Source organism: Macrosteles quadrilineatus, unplaced genomic scaffold (assembly GCF_028750875.1).
Source record: "Macrosteles quadrilineatus isolate MER2022 unplaced genomic scaffold, UCM_ALF_1.0 Scaffold_7__1_contigs__length_78375512, whole genome shotgun sequence".
Classification (NCBI taxonomy): Eukaryota; Metazoa; Arthropoda; class Insecta; order Hemiptera; family Cicadellidae; genus Macrosteles; species Macrosteles quadrilineatus.
The window spans coordinates 53,756,997-53,775,826 of NW_026542600.1; the positions used below are offsets into that span (position 1 = coordinate 53,756,997).

The following is an 18,830-nucleotide window of genomic DNA, read 5'->3' on the forward strand; positions in this document are numbered from 1 at the left end:
GTATCATGGAGAAATAGTAGATTACCAAGCTTCAAAACCTATGAGTAAGCTGTATATTGACATTGCAGGTAGTTTCCCGAGGAGTAAGATAGGCAATAGTATGTTGTTAGTGGTAGTAGATGATTTCACCAAGTATGTCTGGTTAGTTCCATTAAGAGATGCAAAAACACGCAATATTGTTAAAGCATTGGAAACACAGGTTTTTAAACATGTAGGAACACCTGAGATGATTGTTTGTGATAATGCTGCTTACTTTAGAGGAAATGAGTTTAAGAATTTCTGTTTCAAATATGGTGTGAAATTACACAGGATTGTGGCGTATAATGCAAAGTCGAATAAGAGCGAGCGCTACATAAAAACTGTAAAGGGTAGCATGGTAGCTCTACATCACGATTGTCATGACAGCTGGGATAGTAATTTGCATTATGTACAGTTAGCAATAAATACTGCTGTAAATGATGTAACCAAACACACGGCATTTGAACTTATGTACAACTTTGAGCCAAATTGTAGTTTGTCGACATTGTGGAAGGTAAAGGAGTTACTCGGTGATGCAACTGATAAGGGAGGAATAAAGGCCAAGTTTAGTACTGCGATAAGAAATCTAAGGCTTGCTCATGCTAAAACCAAGGAACGGAGATTAGTAAAAGAAGGTAGTAAACATCCATTTAAGTTGTTTGACGAAGTGTATGTAAGGCTTCACCATATTAGTAACAAGGCAGCCAAATTCCAAGCAAAACTTGCATACAAATGGTCCGAAAAGTTTAGGATTATCCATTTCTTGACACCTGTAACCGTGTTATTGCAAAAGGTATCAGATTTTAAAATCATTCAAAGAGCGCACCTTGATCAATTAAAGATGGTATGATTAAAGTAGGGCAATTGTGATGACATGAGATAAGAAATGATTATATGTACATAGTAACTTATTAGATTTCTGTGAATATTTGTTGTGAAGCCTGAATAATAACGTGGTATTGAACGCCTAAGTGGAAGGTTATCAGCGAAGCCTGAATTAATGACACAATAAATTCATTGATATGGAACGCGAAGCTTGACACTTTAGAGCGAAGCATGACGAGATTATTGTTAGGAACGCAGAATAGACTGAAATCCGATAGTAAACTTTAACAATCAGTAAAAGTAAAAGAATAAATACATTTAAAATATAAAATGAATGAATTTAATTTTACTACAATACGATTGGAATATTTGCTTATCGCTCGGACGCGAGTGAATGAAGCAACAAAGGTCTTATCTCTTCTTCACGCACAGCCTGTAAGAAGGAAGTTACATGGCCAGGTTTCTTTCTTCATAACAGTGTAAAGAAGACCAATATGTGTGTGTAGAATTTATAATTATGCAAATTTGGAAAATTATTAGAAAAAGGTAGAATTAAAGCGTATGTAATTAAAATTATAACATTTCTTATGCCATGTTGATGTTAGATATTAAACAATGTATATAAAATAGGCGCCTATTTAAAAAAGTTGTTTTTTTTCAGTGATGTGTTTTAAACAAATGTAATGTTTCTTGTATTATATTGTAAATAAATATGTGTTAGTTATAAGAAATTTTGAGACCTATGAGGAGGAAGTAATGAGTATATTGGTATTTCATCAATTCATGTTATGAGATAGTTAGATTAGCAATGTAATCCAGGCTACTAACATGAAGTTTTAAATGAACTGAAAATGAAGTTTGACAATTGTATCAAATAATTGAGTAAAATGATGAGTAATGAAAGGGGAGGAGATGTAAGCAACCTGAAATAAGCGCGCGGCGGAGGACGCGACCTTGATAGTTGGGTCAGATGTTTGATAAGAGATCATGCAAGCGGAAAGGTTTGTTTACTTTTCAATGTCTGTGATTTGAGGTCGTCGAACCGTGTTGTTTAAGGAGCTTAGGGTGTGGATTATGACACCGAAAAAAAAAAAAATGGCGAGAACAAAAAAATGTGTTTTATTTTGATTTGCAAAACAATATTTTTGTTTGAAAGGGGAGATTTGTCACGATTGTGACAGAAATTATATTTTATTTTCATATGTTATAAGGTAATAGAATTGAATGTTAGTACAAATCCTGGAAAACTAGAAGAAACCGGTTTTCTTAGTTCAAGTCGATACCAGCATTGATAACTGCAAGCGCGCAGTCTGGTGGCAAGTGTTCGAGACTAGGTTTAGGGTAGCGATGATTCATAATTTGGAGGAGAACCACGTTGTTTCAATCTCATTTTGCGTAGTTGTGGCCGACAGTCAACTTGTTCCCTCGATTTGGAGGTATGTAATACAAATAATTAACCAATTTATGTTTTAAGGTTATTCCAGGAAAAATCAGTACAACTTCAATTTGTAAATATATAGCTAAGTTTTTTTTTTTGTAAACCAATTAATAATTTTTACTTTAATTTTGATTGACATGAAGATTGAACACCACGTGTTTTTGGCTCAGGTTTCAACGAGTGTTAAAAAATTGTTTTAGCTTTGTATCTTAAAAGGGATTAAATTTAAATAGCATTGTGTCAATCTAAATGAGTTTTGTAACTATCAATAACTGTTCAGAGAGAATATTTCGATTAAATTTGTTTTTAAGGTAAAATTAGGTTGGTTTCAGAGTCATGTTCTAGTTGAACCGACAGGATTTTAATATTGTTTTAATTTGGGGTAGTTATTAAGGATTTGTCTAAACAGTTATTTATTTCAACATGGAAGAAGGATATGTTTAATTGAGTTTATTTGTGTTTTATTAAAATGTCACGGTATACAAATTTAGTAATTCGTTAAAGAATCAAGATGTATTAGACACATGTTTGAGACAGCTGATTAAAAATTACTTTGTGGTCAATTTTACTATTATGTAAATTCAGTAAAAGGTAATATGTTAAAATATTTTATGTTTTGTACTTACGAATGATTTTATTTAAAGGGGTTATTTCAAATGTTTGTCAATGAGAACAAAATGAGAATTTTTAGTATTCTATGTTAAAATTTATTGGGGAAACTAGACTTTAGAAACGATTTGTGGGAAAATTAACTTTGCTGGATAGATGTGTGAAAGTATGTGTAACTATACTAAAATAAAGATATTAAAGAAGGGATCCATAGTACGAATTTGGAACATGTCCTAGGGTTCAAGTCCCAGAGTTGAACATCGTCGGAGAGTACACCATCGCCTATCTGTTGTCTGGAGGAGTCGGGACCAGTATCACCTTCTCGGAGGCCTGACAACCGTCTGTGGACAATCTGTTTGCAAACCATGGAAGTCTTCCCACCAGTAGACTGTCTCCGGCTCAGATCATCTCACTGAAGCTCCACCAAAGATTGAAGACAGCGTTCGTGAAGTGATGAGTACCCTTCACCATGTTACACATCAATATTTTCAAATTTTATGATTAGGCCTATATATATGAGTTGTAAAGTAGAAAAGTATGGACTTTGGAGAGGACAAGAAGTTTTAGGGGAATTTTTATGTAAGGTTTGATCGATCAAAGAAAGGGGAGGGGGGTTAGTAATGGTTGTAAAGTTTATTTTAGTTTATGTGAAGTAGATAGTTTTTGTTTATTTTCTAAGGTTTAACATACTGAACATTTGTTAGTTTTAAGATGTTGCTTCATTATATTGGATTTTTACTGGAATAATAAGACTTCTTATTTCAGCATGCCCTTCTTGCTTCCTTTCACAGCACGTTACACTTGATTTTAAATTTAAGACACTTAGGTGTGTCACCCCTTGAACAACAGTACATCTACCAGTGGTAGTAGTGGCAGCCACTGGTCTCTTCTTGTACTAGACCTCACTCACGACACATGGAGGCACTATGACTCTCTCAACAAAACAAATCATGATAGTGCAGTTGCTGTGTCCACCAAAGTTAATAAAGTCTTTAAGAAGGACATAAAACTTGAAGAAGAAAAATCAAGTACTCAAAACAACGGACATGACTGTGGTGTACACATGCTAACAAACGTTGATTGTGTAATATCTAAGTTACAGACACAAACTTCAGACCCGCGCACTGCTAACAACTCTGAAAATATGGATCTTGTTCTACAAAAAAAGATTGAACTTTTTAATTTTTTCTCTAGTTATTGGAGCAAACTATGCAATAACCCACAAACTAATATTCCTATACCTCCAGTGAATATTGTTAGTAATAAAAACTACAATAGGAAATGTCCTAAGAAGAAAATGACTCAACAGAAAGAAAGCAAAAACCAACAAAAGTATAAATCTGGAAATTTGAACAAATGGTGTATTGAGGATAATGCAACCAAGCCTCAAACAAATCATCTTCCTACAAATGATATCCCGATTCAAAAACTGAAGCAGAGCAGAAAAGTTTTAGTGGTAAGCGACAGTCGCGGAAAAGACATTAGTTTAAAAATTCAACAACATCTACCCTCAGGCGCACATGTCATGGCCATAACTCGTCCTGGAGCACCATTTAAGTATGTCACCAGTGATATCCTGAAACTTACCACAGGCTACACCCATGATGATCATGTCATAATCTTTGCTGGTACGAATGACATTTTGCCTGACATGCAAAGGCAGTCTGTACCCGACCTTGCAGACATTAAACATATCGCCAAATCAACCAAGGTATCAGTAGTTTTGGTTCCTGCAAGGTTTGACACAACTTTGTCACATAAAAATATAAAATTCTTTAATGGAGTGTTACAAAGGCGGCTTAGAGAAGAGAAATACATAGATATTGTGCATCTAAACTGGCAAAGAAGAGAACACTTCACACGTCATGGCTTACACATGAACAACCATGGTAAATCTATTCTGTCAGAGAATCTTGCTAAGCTTATTTGCAAGCACCACTACCTAAATTCTGAATCAGAATCTCCAGATGCAAGTTCTTCATGTGAAAATCAGTCTCGAGACTCTTCAAGTTGCCCTACTGTTCCTGCTGCTATTACTGATTCCACTTCAACCCAAATGCTGGATGGCTTGCCAGGAGGGCTCACTAGACAGTCAACCGTGAGGAGGGGTTCTACATCTCCAAGCTCCTCTGACGAGTTCTACGGCTGGGACACACCAAACACAGAGAAGCAGCGACTTTACCGAGATGTCCTGTGTAAGGAAGATGGAAAAGGTGCAGTGACAAGTGATACTTCCATGCCTAACATATTGTCTTTGGAGCAATACCCGACACTTCTGCGAAGGTCAAAAAGGGTAAAAATGAAGCTTGCCAACTGTCAGGTTAAAAATTCTGTCAAAACTGTTAAAGATCAGGTTCACTGCAAGAGTCCGGCAACCGATACACATCCTGGAGCTTTTTTAGAGATAAATTGCTAGAACAAAGTAACTTCATTAAAAAATCATTTTTGCATCTTAACATTGAGGGAGTTTTCACTAATGCGTCAAACAAACTAAATGAGTTAGAAATATTTCTAAGCTGTAGCACAAACAATGTAATTGGTATTTCTCTAAATGAACACTGGCTATCATCAGATTGTGTATCGCTGCTGAATTCTTTAAATGGTTTTGTCTTAGCAGATTTCTATGCCAGGGAGAACATGTCTCGAGGTGGATCTTGTATTTTGTTGAGAAACGGTATAGATTTTAGAGTAAGGAAGGATTTAGCTAGTATTAATGAAAAGTTTGTTTTTGAAGGATCTTTTGTAGAGATTTTAGAGTATAATTTAGTTTTTATTTCAATTTATCGCATTCCAAGATACAATAATGCTAATTTATTTCTGTCAAAACTAGAATTTCTACTACAATTGCTCAAAAAGGAAAAGTTAACTAAAAAAATTATTATTGCCGCTGATTTCAATATTGACATTCTAAAAAATGACACCATATCCAATCAATTCATAGAAATTGTAGAAAGTTATGGATTTCAATTTAATTTTAAAAGCCCAACTAGAATAACAAACCAGAGCAAAACGTGTATAGATAATATAGCAACTAATATAGTGTGTGATGTATCAAATGTTCTGAATTTAGACTTAAGTTTTTCTGACCACAATTGTTTGATGTTGGAACTGTGTTTCTGTAAAAAGAAAGGAAAGTCTAATACCGTACTGTAAACAAAAGGATTTTTAATGAGCAATCAATGGCACAGTTCTCAAAAAATATCCTTGATGTACAATTTAATTTGACCAGTGGCAATGCTGATGATATTTATAATAATTTTCTTAGAGAGCTCCTGTTAAAATTTGATCAATCTTTCCCATTAAAATCTGTTAAAATAAATTCTAGTAATTCAAGTAAGTGTAATAAAATGTGGATAACACCTGGCTTAAAAATATCTGCAAAAAAGAAAAGACTATTACACATGTTGGCTAAAAAAAGTGGTAACATTGATTTTAAGAATTATGTTAAGAGATACAAAACCACTTTTAACAAGGTTGTCAAAGCAGCTAAGCGGCAGGCCAACAGCAATTTCATTAAAGTGTCTGACAATAAGGTAAAGGCTACTTGGTCTGTAGCAAGGAGACAGCTAGGTTTAGAGAGTAACAATCAAACTTGTATAGAGCTAGAAATTGGTAATACCAGGATTGATGACCCTAGGGAAGTGTCACAATATTTCAATAACCATTTTAAAAACATTGTAAATGAATTGAATATTCCGAAGATAAATGTAATAGAAACCATGAAAGAATATCCATCTTATAACTATTCAGATTTTTATATTGAGAATTTTTCTGATGATTACATTAGCAAAATAATAAAAGGTCTGAAAAATAAACCTTCTACAGGCTGGGATGGAATACCTGTCCAGTTATTGAAGCAAAATTCATTAATACTGGCACCGGCATTGAGTAACATCATAAAAGCATCCATTAGCAGTGGTGTTTTCCCAGAAAAACTTAAATATGGTAATGTCATTCCAGTTTTTAAGAAGGGATCAAAAGTAAACATAAATAATTATCGACCAATCACATTACTCTCAAACATATCAAAAATTTTTGAAAAGGTTATGTGTGATAACCTAAGTAGATTTCTTGAAAATAATTCTTTCTTTCACAATTACCAATTTGGCTTCAGAAAAAACATGAACACTCAAACAGCTCTATCAAATTTTGTTAACAAAACCATGTTGGCCTTGGATGAATCGCAGTATGCAGCTGGTGTTTTCTGTGATTTGTCTAAGGCATTTGACTGTGTCAATCATGAACTTCTAATTCACAAACTTAGTAAAATTGGAATAACAGGTAACATTCTTAAATGGTTTAGATCATATTTGGCAAACCGTAAACAAAGAACTCTCATCATAAAAAAGGGAATAAAGTACTATTCAGACTGGATAAATATAGAATGTGGAATTCCTCAAGGCTCAATTCTGGGGCCTTTATTATTCATCATCTATATCAATGACTTGCCCCAAAAAATTCTTTCAGAATTAATACTTTTTGCAGATGATACCACTGCTTTTGTGAAAGGCAACTCAATGTCGGAAGTGCAAATTTCAGTTAACAAAACTTTGGAAGATCTCCGTGAATGGTTTACAGCTAATGGCCTGGCACTAAACAGTGATAAAACAAACGTCTTATTTTTTCAAAAGTCAAACATGACAGATATTTCACAACAAAAATTTCTCGGAGTGATCATTGACCAAAAACTAAATTGGAAGGAACATATTGATTATTTGTTAAAAAAATTAAGATCATTCTTTTTTGCTTTTTCAGTTCTTTCTCAGTGTGCATCAAAAAATGTTATCAGAATAGTTTATTTTTCCCATGTAGAATCGATTTTGAGGTATGGCATTACCTTATGGGGAAATTCAAAAAATAGTAAAAAGATATTTTCAATGCAAAAAAGATTCATTAGAAATATGGCAAACGCTAAATTTAGGGCTTCCTGTAAAAAACATTTCAAAAATCAGTCCATATTAACTTTCCCCAGCCTGTTCATTTATGAAAGCCTTAATTATGTCCATGAAAATAAAAAAGATTTTGAAAAGTTCTTAATAAAAAATAAATACAACACTAGGAACAAGAACCTTTACAGTTACCCAATCCATCGGACAACAAAATTTGAAAAATGTCCTTTTTATACAGGCCTGAAGCTGTACAACCATTTGCCGAATAAATTTAAACAATTGACAGTAAATGTTTTTAAAGTTAAAATTAAAGAAATTCTACTGGATAAGGTTTATTATTCCATCTCAGACTTTTTAGCAGACACCTCCTTGGGATAGTCATTGTACATTTTTATTGTTATTGTAATCTTCTATGTTTTATGTAAAATGTTTTTTCCATTGTATTTTATTATTAAGATTTATGTAATTGACAAGACACCAGTTACTGCTATAAGCACCCAATGTAACGTTATTTGTGTCAATAAATTGATTTGATTTGATTTGATTTGACAGTTAAAAACATAAATCATTAAAGTTCAGTAAAGCTCGGTGGCGTTACATTATTTTTATAAATAGCAGTTACAATTGTTCAAGCTGTTCATCAAAATGTTAACTAATAAATTAAGAACTATAGCAACATATGTGATTCATGCATAGGATATATTCTTTTAGCATTTATTTTGCTCCTATACATTTGCATTTTGCACATATCTTTTAGTCTATTTTGAGCAACAATTAAAATTAATTTAGATGAAACTGGAAAACCCAAAAAAGGGGAGTTTGGTTAATGCTTTGATCAAATAAGAATGAATCTGAAAAGATAATTTTTATACAGATAAATATTACCTACTGCATATGAGCAACATTTTTTGACTCAATTTTATTTATCAAAAATAAAACCTTGCCTACTGTCTAGCCAACCTTTACACCATACACAACACGGAATAGGAATACTTTTTTTGCAAAACAGGAAATTTTATGAAAAAATGTTTCTTTATTGGTGACCATTTTCTAAAATACACCTTAAAAATTTATAAATCAAAAAACCCCATCAAGTTTAAGGAAAAACTGGAAATAATAGGGAATGTAATACTGTAGTATATTTCATTACTAGGACTGAAAGTGTCATTTTCCGACGAGCGCTCTAGTTCCAGGAAAGCCAAATTTATGTTCACAAGGCGATATTATGTTCACATACAAGGCGAAGCCGAGGACGGGAATAATATAAAAGTTTCGGAAAATAGCTTTCGGTACGAGTTATGAACGATACTTTTCATCACAACGCAAAAATACACACATACAGAATAACATACCTACCTCAGTTGTATTAAAATAGTTTTAGACCACGCATTATCATTGAAAATACACTTCACAACGAACATATATGGTTTCATGATTATAGAATTTTTTGATAACTACATAAATAAATACTTTGTCACTTAACTTTAATTGACTTAACATTATTTTGTAATTTGTACCAGTTTCTAAACTTTCTGTATTCCTCTTCTTATCTTTCCCGTGATTTCTTTGGTGGAATGTGATTTTACCTCTGAAGCTGTTCTCATCAAATCATCAGTAATGTTAGACATACTCTAAGCAATATCAAACATGCACTAATGCTAAAAAAACAGCAGAACAAACTAATGCCTGTTTCTGTATTCATTTAGATTGTGCAACAATGAAAACAGCTGATTTAAATAATTAAAATAAACCTGACAAACACTAGCGTGTGTAAGCCTAGTGGATAAATGGAGAACTATAATCGAGAGCAAGGGAAATTTAGCTAATCTTTTTCCCTTGCTCTAAATTAGAGCTTGGGATACAACTATTTTCTTTGATATCAGCCTTTATCGAAAATAGTTACTTTTGGTAAGGAGCTAGGAGGATTAAACATTAAGGAGAGGACACGCTGTAGATTCGTTGAAGCCAGCGTACTGGTGGGGTGGGGGGAGGCATCGCTACTCTCCCGCCCCCCTCTCATACTGTGTTGTATGCGTTACTGGAAGATTTGGCAACAGAAATATCAATTATCTATTTAAAAATTAGACTTCATCATGCTACGAAAATTAAAAATTTAAATTCTAACCGTAATATTAGGAACCTATTAAGAGGAAAGTCATATTTATAAACCAATAGTACGTTCAAAGGTGAGTAATTTACGCAAGGATGACTTGTTTTTTAGAAATCGTTGTCCTTGTTTTTATTTTTTTCATACTTAAATTTTGTATTATTTATAATACTCTAACCAGAGCGCGGGACTCCGGTTCCTGGGGTCCCGGGTTCAAATCCTGCCATACCACCACCAATGGCTTTTACTGTTCATAAATTAAAACTCAAATCATGAGTAGTTCTGTATGTGTATTTGAACATTTTCTTAAAGAGAAATAAAATAAGTTTTAATCCCTTAAAAGAATGATAAACGCACTTTGGCGGTCAGAAGACGCGATGATTGTTGAACATTTACACTTTTTACTTGAAATTTCTTTGGGCAAACCATAGATCAAATATAGTTCAATATGATATTAAAAAATCAAGAACTTGATTGCCAAGAAATTGTTTTACTTTTTATGTTTGTAATTTAATTGTAACAGCTGTTGGTGTAAAAAAAGTTAGAGCGGCTTTGCATTTTTTCTTAACTTTGGCTATTTAAAATCACCTGCCTAGCACATAAATGCCTTAAAACTAGTAAAAAACGATATTAACAAATCGAGAAAACTATGAAAAATGCAAATTTAAAATGTATTCCACCACCCGAATTAAATTTTTCATTTTAACCTATAATTAGTAAGATTGTTTTATAAACTGAAAAAATAAAAATAAAACTTTATTGTAATTATTTTTCTAAATACCACTTTTAAATATAGGTCAATATATATTTTTTATTTCGAGAAACTATTAAGGAACACGAATAAATTGTTAGTTTGTGTAGATACATCATATTTTATTCAAAAACGTAATTAAAGTTGTCATATGTTCAAAGCCCAGGCCAATTCTTTCAACTTTGATCTTCAATAATAAATAATAAATAATAGTTTTTATAGGAATTATTGACACCGTTCGATAGGAAATTTAATTTACTTTAAGAATGCCATCGGTGAATAACACAGGTGTTTTAGTTTAGAGGCAATTTTAATTCGAAACAGCGCGCGTCGCGTTTTTCCCTATCTCTCCCATGTTATAGCCGAGGCTTTTTGCCACTCTACGGCTCCGCGTGCCCCTCTAGTGTTCTGCTAAAGCTGGCTTCACCGCAACATGTGTATTCCTATTCGCGTGCCCTCTCCTTAATGTTTAATCCTCCTAGGTAAGGAGTGATGAAATAGTAGTTTACGCAACGATTGCGTTAAGTGAGTCTTTACGACACGAGTAGAAAATTTAAGGCACGAGCCTTGGCGAGTGCCTTAAAAACTTCTACAAGTGTCGTAAAGACTATTAACGCGAGTTGCGTACACTACTTTACCTACGACCGTTTTTTAATTACTATCAATCTGGATTTAATTACTAACAATAACTACTGATAACTTTTTAGAGAGGTTATGTTTTCGTGTATTGTCATTGCCACTGAAAGTGATGCAACGACTTGTTGTATAATCAGCTGATTTCCTGTAATTACGTGTTTGTTAAACTTCGTTAAATATTACATTGCTAGCAGCATTCTTACCATAAATAATATTGCATCAGGTACAATTCGGCAAATATTTCATTTATTTTTGGACTTCCACCAACTTAATTAAGAATACGCGAGTATCAACATGAACAAGTCGGATAAACAATTAAATTGGTCAACTGATCAGCTGATCAGCTGATTAGTTGACGTTCGAAGCATTACAATTTTAATTCTTTTCTCTCAATACTTGAACCTCATTGGTCCGTTACCTGTGTGGATATGAGAAAACTATGCGGATATGAAATGAAACTATGCGGATATGAAAATAAACAGCTGTAAAGTGAAACTTTTCAATTCTAAGAACTGGACTGAAATGGCTACTTTAAAAAACGGTCGTAGGTAAATGATGTTTTCATTTCTGTTGTTTTTGCCTCTTGATCACTAATTTGAATTAAGAATAGAGGTTAAAATACCTTTAATCAGTCAGTGTGATCAACATCACAGATGAGCGGCGACTGATTTCAACCCGGCAATGGGGTCATCTTCAGGCTATATAATAACATAAATTCTCCAGCTGGACTAACTCAATGTACGCATACCGTCCGCGGCGCAGTCAATTTGTGGCTACACGTGTTTTTCTTAAAATATACTTAAGTTTAGTTCTTCATTATGTAAATATAGACTTTCTGACGACCTTTTCGGGGTGAATTTTTGTTCTTTTATAGCCTGAAGATGACCCCATTGCCGGGTTGAAACCAGTCGCCGCTCATCTGTGACGTTGATCACACTGACGGAAAGGTATTTTAACCTCTAGTATTAATTTAAATGATGTTGCTGCAATTTATGTTTGAGTAAATAAATGACACGGTTCGAATGTTGTATACTGTACTTCTGTATGAATAAAGATACCACTATTTGGTATCAACAAAAACAAAAGGTTGGTTTAATTTAACTGAACTAAAATATTTCCCAACTAACAACAAAATTAAACTAAGTAACCTAAGTAACTAAGTAACTAAGTAACCTACCTCTCAACCGCATCTAGTGCCTCTGTGGCAGATTCAACCAAATTGACTTGCTAGACCAGGCTCAAACTCATTTTGTCTGTCAAACTTAATTGATATGAATGTGACAAGAATACATTAGTCATGCGGTAGAAACTATTTATTCATCCATTTCAATTTTTGTGTCATACCAAAAGTGCTGTTAAATATGATCTATTAAATTTCAAATTTTTTACCTGGCTTATCTAAACAAAAAATTTAATCGGTTGCGTGTCTAGATCTTTTCATGGCATTTTTTTTTCTAGGACGCTAAGCACGAGCCCGGGATTGTTTTTCACATTACTTCAGGCTAGACCTAGGGGTTGCAGCATTATCACTTAGATAAAATCCATTGATGATTTGGCGGGATTTGAACCCGGGACCTCAAGGGTCGAAGTTTCAAGCTCTAACCACTAGAGCAGCTCGCTCCCCCCTTTTTAAGGTAAAAGCGGTAATGGTATTTATGGTATTTTACAGTAATAGCTTATTCCCTATATGGGAAATTTGCTAAAAAACCTTAAGTACCACAATACAGTTTTAAAAGGCAGCTTCTTTTGGATGGCTCAGTGTAAAATATTGGTTTAATAACATAGTATTCCTTCAAGATTTTTGAAAACCGAGGACGAAACTTATAATCTACATTTTTCCCAATTTGAATGACTCATGATAAAAAAGTAAAAACCTTTAATGAAGAAGGACCCAATTACGGAGAGATGGATAAGGATTCCAGGAAAAATAAACAAAAACATAGTTGCATATTAAACATTTGTATTAAAAATATTCAGAATACAGTTAACAAATTTAACGTGTCCATTAAGGTACTTGTGAACTTTTCAAAACTTTTGTCCATAGTGGCTGGCAACATTCTCATTGTTAAATACATTTGTAATAGGAACAAGTTTTGATCAAATTATTTTATCAGTGATGTAATACTTAAACAACAATGTTTGTTGTAGCTAAAATACGTTATTAAAAACAATTCTTTGCAAACACAAAAATTTATGACTAAATACAATTTGTTTATAAACTTGTGACATTTTATTAAATATAAAAATAAATACAGACAAAAGTTAAAATTTATTTAATTATATTCTACAACCTAGTTTATTTTATATATTATAAATATAATTTCTTTTAATAATTCTGTAAAATCATTTGACTTTTGCTATTTTGATTTGTTTAATATCTATCAGCATGCAAAACATTCAATTGTCTATGTTTATCCTGTCTAAAAAAATAACAATTAGCTTGTTCATTCAATATCTAAAATTATCATAAGAGAAATGCTATTTTAACAGGCAAAATTAAAATATAAATACATGAGCTCAGTCAAACAACTGGTGAATAACAACATTAACAACACATAAGACCAACATATATTTCACTGTTAAGACAAAGAGATTACTAGTTAACAGTTTGTGCAAAAACAAAGTTATTGTCATATCTCTCTTTTTCGCTTTATGTAAAGTTTAAAACATTTTTTTCTCTTTTAAACTCGAGCAACAAGTGATGTTTTATAAGAGTTTGTCTAAAAATCTGCGCTTATTTTCCAAACGCTGCACAGACTAAAAAATTAATAATATACAGATTCAATTAGAACTGAAAACAATGCTACCGTTGAGCAACTAGCAACTAGGTATAAGTTAAGGAGTTAAGCACTACAAATACATTATAACAACCTATTTTAATGAGACTTATTAACAAATTAACAATCAAAGCTAATAAATCTTTATTTACAAAAGATACCTTCAGGCACAGCTCTTTAAGTAAATGATTAGAAAGCCGAGCCTCTTAATGGGCTAAAGTGCAAACATCACTCTTAAGGCACCAGATAATTGTATTAGATAAAAACCTTAAAACCTAAATCAGTAATATCTCACATTTAAAATATACAAAAAACAAACATTGACAAATTAATTAATGATCTTTGCTCATTTCAAACCCAATCTATATTTTGAATATAAAATGAGAATATTTTAAGATCCACATCATTTTATACCAAATAAAAGTTGATTTAGAGGATACTGTATCCCAAAAGAACTGAACATCTTTTAAAAATTAAAAAATGCATTGTTATTTCCAAGATGCAACTCTTCATAAGATAAAGTTACAGTGTTTTGACGGGGTTTTTTACTATATTTTGTAACTATATCGTGTGTTGGATAAAAAAATGAATGTTGATGTAAAAAAACAAAAATGTGTCTGAGGCCTCAATTTTACTTATAAATATAATTTACTTGCTTTAACACTGATTGTAATTTTTTTTTTCAAAACTAACTGTGATGTATTTTTAAGTTTGCTTCAAGTTGTTTGTCCATGATTGCTTTTGGGATTTTATTTTACTAATTTACTATTTAATAATATTTCAAAGCTGTTGAGTTAACTCTGAAAAAGACAATATATCAAAACTTTTTCAAACGATAATGGTTTTGTTTCATTTCTTATATAAAAATTACACTCTCACATCAAATGAAGTGACTTGATTAAAAAGCATGTCCTGTGATAAAACGTTATTGTTGTATGAACATTTTAATTTTAAGTAGAAGTCTACATCCTTAAAATGTTTATGGTATATAAATCAGCATTGATATTCAAATATTTAACAAGTTACATATATGATTGTAAATTATATTTTAATGACTTGTATCAACATTTTTGTCGGTTAGAACCCTGAGTATTCAAAAATGTTATATCAGTTTGATTTGAAAATCAAGCATATAATACAAAAAGTAACATTGTAGAAAATACTTGTTTAAAATTAATGTTTCACTAAATACTCAATTGTATGGATAAATACTTGCTTACCCTATTATTAAGTACAATTAGATTTAATTTCATACTGTTTAAAATATTTTTAACTTGTGTTCACATTTAAGTTTATTTGCCTAATGCTTTGTACTTTACTGAAGTAGGGTGTTGGATAAGCTTGATCATTGATACAAAATTATTGAAATATAATATACTACAGGAAACCTTCATTGATCCAGGTTAATTGGAGCTAGAAACTAATAAAAATACAAAAAAAATAAGATAAACTTAAATTGAAGAATGACAGTGGTTTTCTGGGGTTGTTTGGGTACCCTTTGTCTATAATCAAAACATATTTTACAGAAAAAATTTGGATACTGTACTGTGAATTTTGATAATAATTAACTACTGAAGCACAAGTAGTATTCTAACATTGTAAAGTGTAAACTTAGCAATAACATTTCTACTAACTGCTATTAAATGACTCTACAGATAAATGAGGGTTTACAGTAGTAAATATAGTAATAGGCTACTACTATGTGTATAGGTAAATTTGTTCAACAAAACTTTTTATGAATAAGCTTAATTTAAAATTTCAGTCTGAGTCATAAATATTTATTAAAATACATCAGAAAACACCCAACAGGAATATATTTGTGCGTAGCACAATAATGTTACATGACTTTTTAATATCTAGGCCTACTATTTTTGTGTGTGTTATTATTAATTTATCCCAAAATACGACAAAAACCTAACTGTACTTATTCCTGACAATAGATTTACAGCTAAAGAATAATTTTGGGCTTTTAAAACATAAAAGGCATTCATTATCTATTCTACATTAAACTATTAAACGTCAATAATCTTAAAACATTAATTTTTAAATAATTTATTTTGTACTTTTTGTTTAGTTTTGTATCATAAATTAAGTGGAGTTTGTGCTAAACATTAATATGCATTCAACTAAAGTACGGTAGAGACTTGGTTATCCGACCTTTTGCGTTATCCGGGCTTCATTTTGTTCTAGACAAATGAGTACTATTAGATTGTAAATATATTATGCTTGTTTAAGACAGTAGATAGATTAGATAAATAATACTACTAACCTACAATATTTAAACTATGAAGATTGTGAACCTAAACCTAAAGAGTGACTTACCTACCCTAATAAGGTTAAAAATGTCAATTCAAGTGGCAAAAGTCCATTTTCCAAAAGTGTTTTGTCTCTTGTTAACAATCTGACTGTGGTTAAAAACTCAACTGCAGGCAAACACTAGAAGGGCAAAGCTTTAAGGCTTTTACCTTCTTAATTACCATTTGTCCCCGCGCTATATCATAAGTTTTCAAAATGTCACCTCAAATGTAAAAATCGGTTAAGTAGGACGGCCCAAAAAGCGATGTGTACAGAGAAACCCCTTACTCTATTAAGTATATAGATGTTACACAGTACTACAAAATATTTCGTAACCAAGCCTATATTTTGAAAGTATTTAATGTTTAAATATAATTTGATTTAACACTTTTAGATTGGTTTGTTTTTATTATTCTCTTTGGTATCCAATCTTTACTCTTACAGTCAAATTAGGTCGGATAACCAAAACTCAACAGTACAAATTGAGCACTAAGTTAAGTAATATATGCAAAAATGTTTACTGAATACTGGACAAATTATTAAATATTAAGTTACAATACTTATGTTGATTGTTTGTAATCATTATCAATACAATAATAAAAACTACATTGGTTTGATATAGAGTTTAATTTTTCGTTGTTAGGCTTTAAGTTAACTTAACCTAATTTGTGACATGGTCTTATCACAGAATAAATGCAATTAGTGAGGTGACTGCAACTTAAGCTTTCAGCTTTCTAATCACCTTTATTGTTTGACTTAACGATATAAACTTTGGTTAATTAAACAGAGACAAACTTCAAACAACAAATTCAAACAATACAATTGAGTGGAATAAATTACAAAAAGAAAATGAAGTATTTCATAAAAAATCAAACACATTTCATGATGATGAGGGGCGACGACAAATACAAAGTAACAACACTAATTACAAAAGAAGTAGAAAACACAAACTGTGAGTGAATAAATACAACATTTCGCTCGTGGAGTTTAAGGAAGGGGAAGACAGGAATACCAAAAATAAATGTTGCGTTTCTCAGCCAAAAATCACAAGGCACATATTAACAATAGCGTACAAATATTTGTAAAATTATTACCAGAGGCTAAAATACTGAAAATGACAATTTAAGTAAAAACATTAATTGACACACACTTTTATCAGTTTGGCACCAAAAAAAAAAACAAAGTATTATTTTAAATAGTTAAATCTATTGTCGTCGAAGTAGGTAGGACTACTAATGTGAGAAAATAAAAATTGTTAATATCTTAGAAATGAATTGTTAGATGTTAGTCAAAACTTTTAGATTATTGCACCGACAAAATTTAAATACTTTACAAGAACACTTCATACCAATTTACAGAACTTTCTATGCAATGGTTCAAAACGTTTATCAACAATTATTCGATTTTCTACAAAAAGGAAAAAGAAAATATTACAAAAGCCGAAGAAAAATTAAGTAGTGAGTAGATCGTTTTTCGTCTCTCCTCAAGATGTGATTAGACTAACAAATAGTAGATGCGGGTTTCGGTGTGATAGAATAGGTGGCGGTAACTAGAGTCGGATCCCACTGAAACAAGAGCAATAATGTAATTTTAAATCAGTTCCAATTGGCTAGCATTCAAAATGATATGATTTTATTGACTAATGGTCCCATTTCATTTAGTGTTAAACCCAAATAACATGTATTTGATATAGGAAAATGAGGGTTATTGTTATTTACACAAACACTGAAAGAGATACAGTAGACTCCCTCTTATTCGGACACCTTTTAACCGGACATCGGTTTAACCGGACTACACTTAGCGGAAATGACATCTCTTTAACCGGACAATTTTTATCAGCACATAAGCTTAACCGGACTAGATCGGCAGGAAGTGGTTGGTACTGAAACAACCGTTCTCGTGGGAAAGATTTGAGACCAGTAATCACGTGTCTAAATACAATGCTCTCATAAATTTTAGTCAAATACGCATTTAAACGGTCAGTTTTTACAAGTTATTTGGGGACGTCGGTTTAAACGGAAAACCCACTATCTGGACTGGCCTCGGTCCCGAGGAGTCCAGATAAGAGGGAGTCTACTGTACAAAGTAAGTGTAATAAATTACAAAGTTGTTAAGAATTAAAAAAACTATAAAATGATGTGACACTTGACATGATGCTATTTAAAAATTTTGAACAATGGGCATTTGCACATTTTCTAAAATGAATTTTTTTGGAATTTTTATTATTTCAAAAAAATATATCACAGTAAAGCTAATTTCATAACGAGTAAGAAAATTCAACCGGAGAAGGGCTAAGTGCATTGGTATAGGATACACAAAAAACATATTGATTTTTCCAAAAAAAACTGCCGTCATTTTAAAACGGAAAAAAGAGAATTCATTTATGTTTTCACCAAAATGTTTGTCTATTAAAAACCGTTAAAATTATGCATAATATGACATATGTTTACATTTGAAAATTCAGAGATTCAAACTAGTGACCCTC

General features: G+C 31.9%; 2 protein-coding genes across 3 annotated transcripts in view; both read right to left on the reverse strand.

The window, feature by feature from the left end:
- Nucleotides 1-12,481, reverse strand: part of LOC128998987 (aminopeptidase N-like) — a 31,780-nt gene extending 19,299 nt beyond the window's left edge. The window contains exon 1 of the mRNA XM_054425344.1: nt 12,451-12,481. Coding sequence (XP_054281319.1) covers nt 12,451-12,463 — 13 coding nt within the window. The 5' untranslated portion in view covers nt 12,464-12,481. The remainder of the gene's footprint in view (nt 1-12,450) is intronic.
- Nucleotides 12,482-13,216: 735 nt separating this feature from the next.
- The window catches only part of LOC128997993 (coronin-1C-A-like), a 30,096-nt gene continuing 24,482 nt past the window's right edge, over nt 13,217-18,830 (reverse strand). For both annotated transcript variants that reach the window (XM_054423891.1, XM_054423890.1), the window contains exon 10: nt 13,217-17,910. The gene's annotated coding sequence lies outside the window, so the exon portion shown is untranslated. The remainder of the gene's footprint in view (nt 17,911-18,830) is intronic.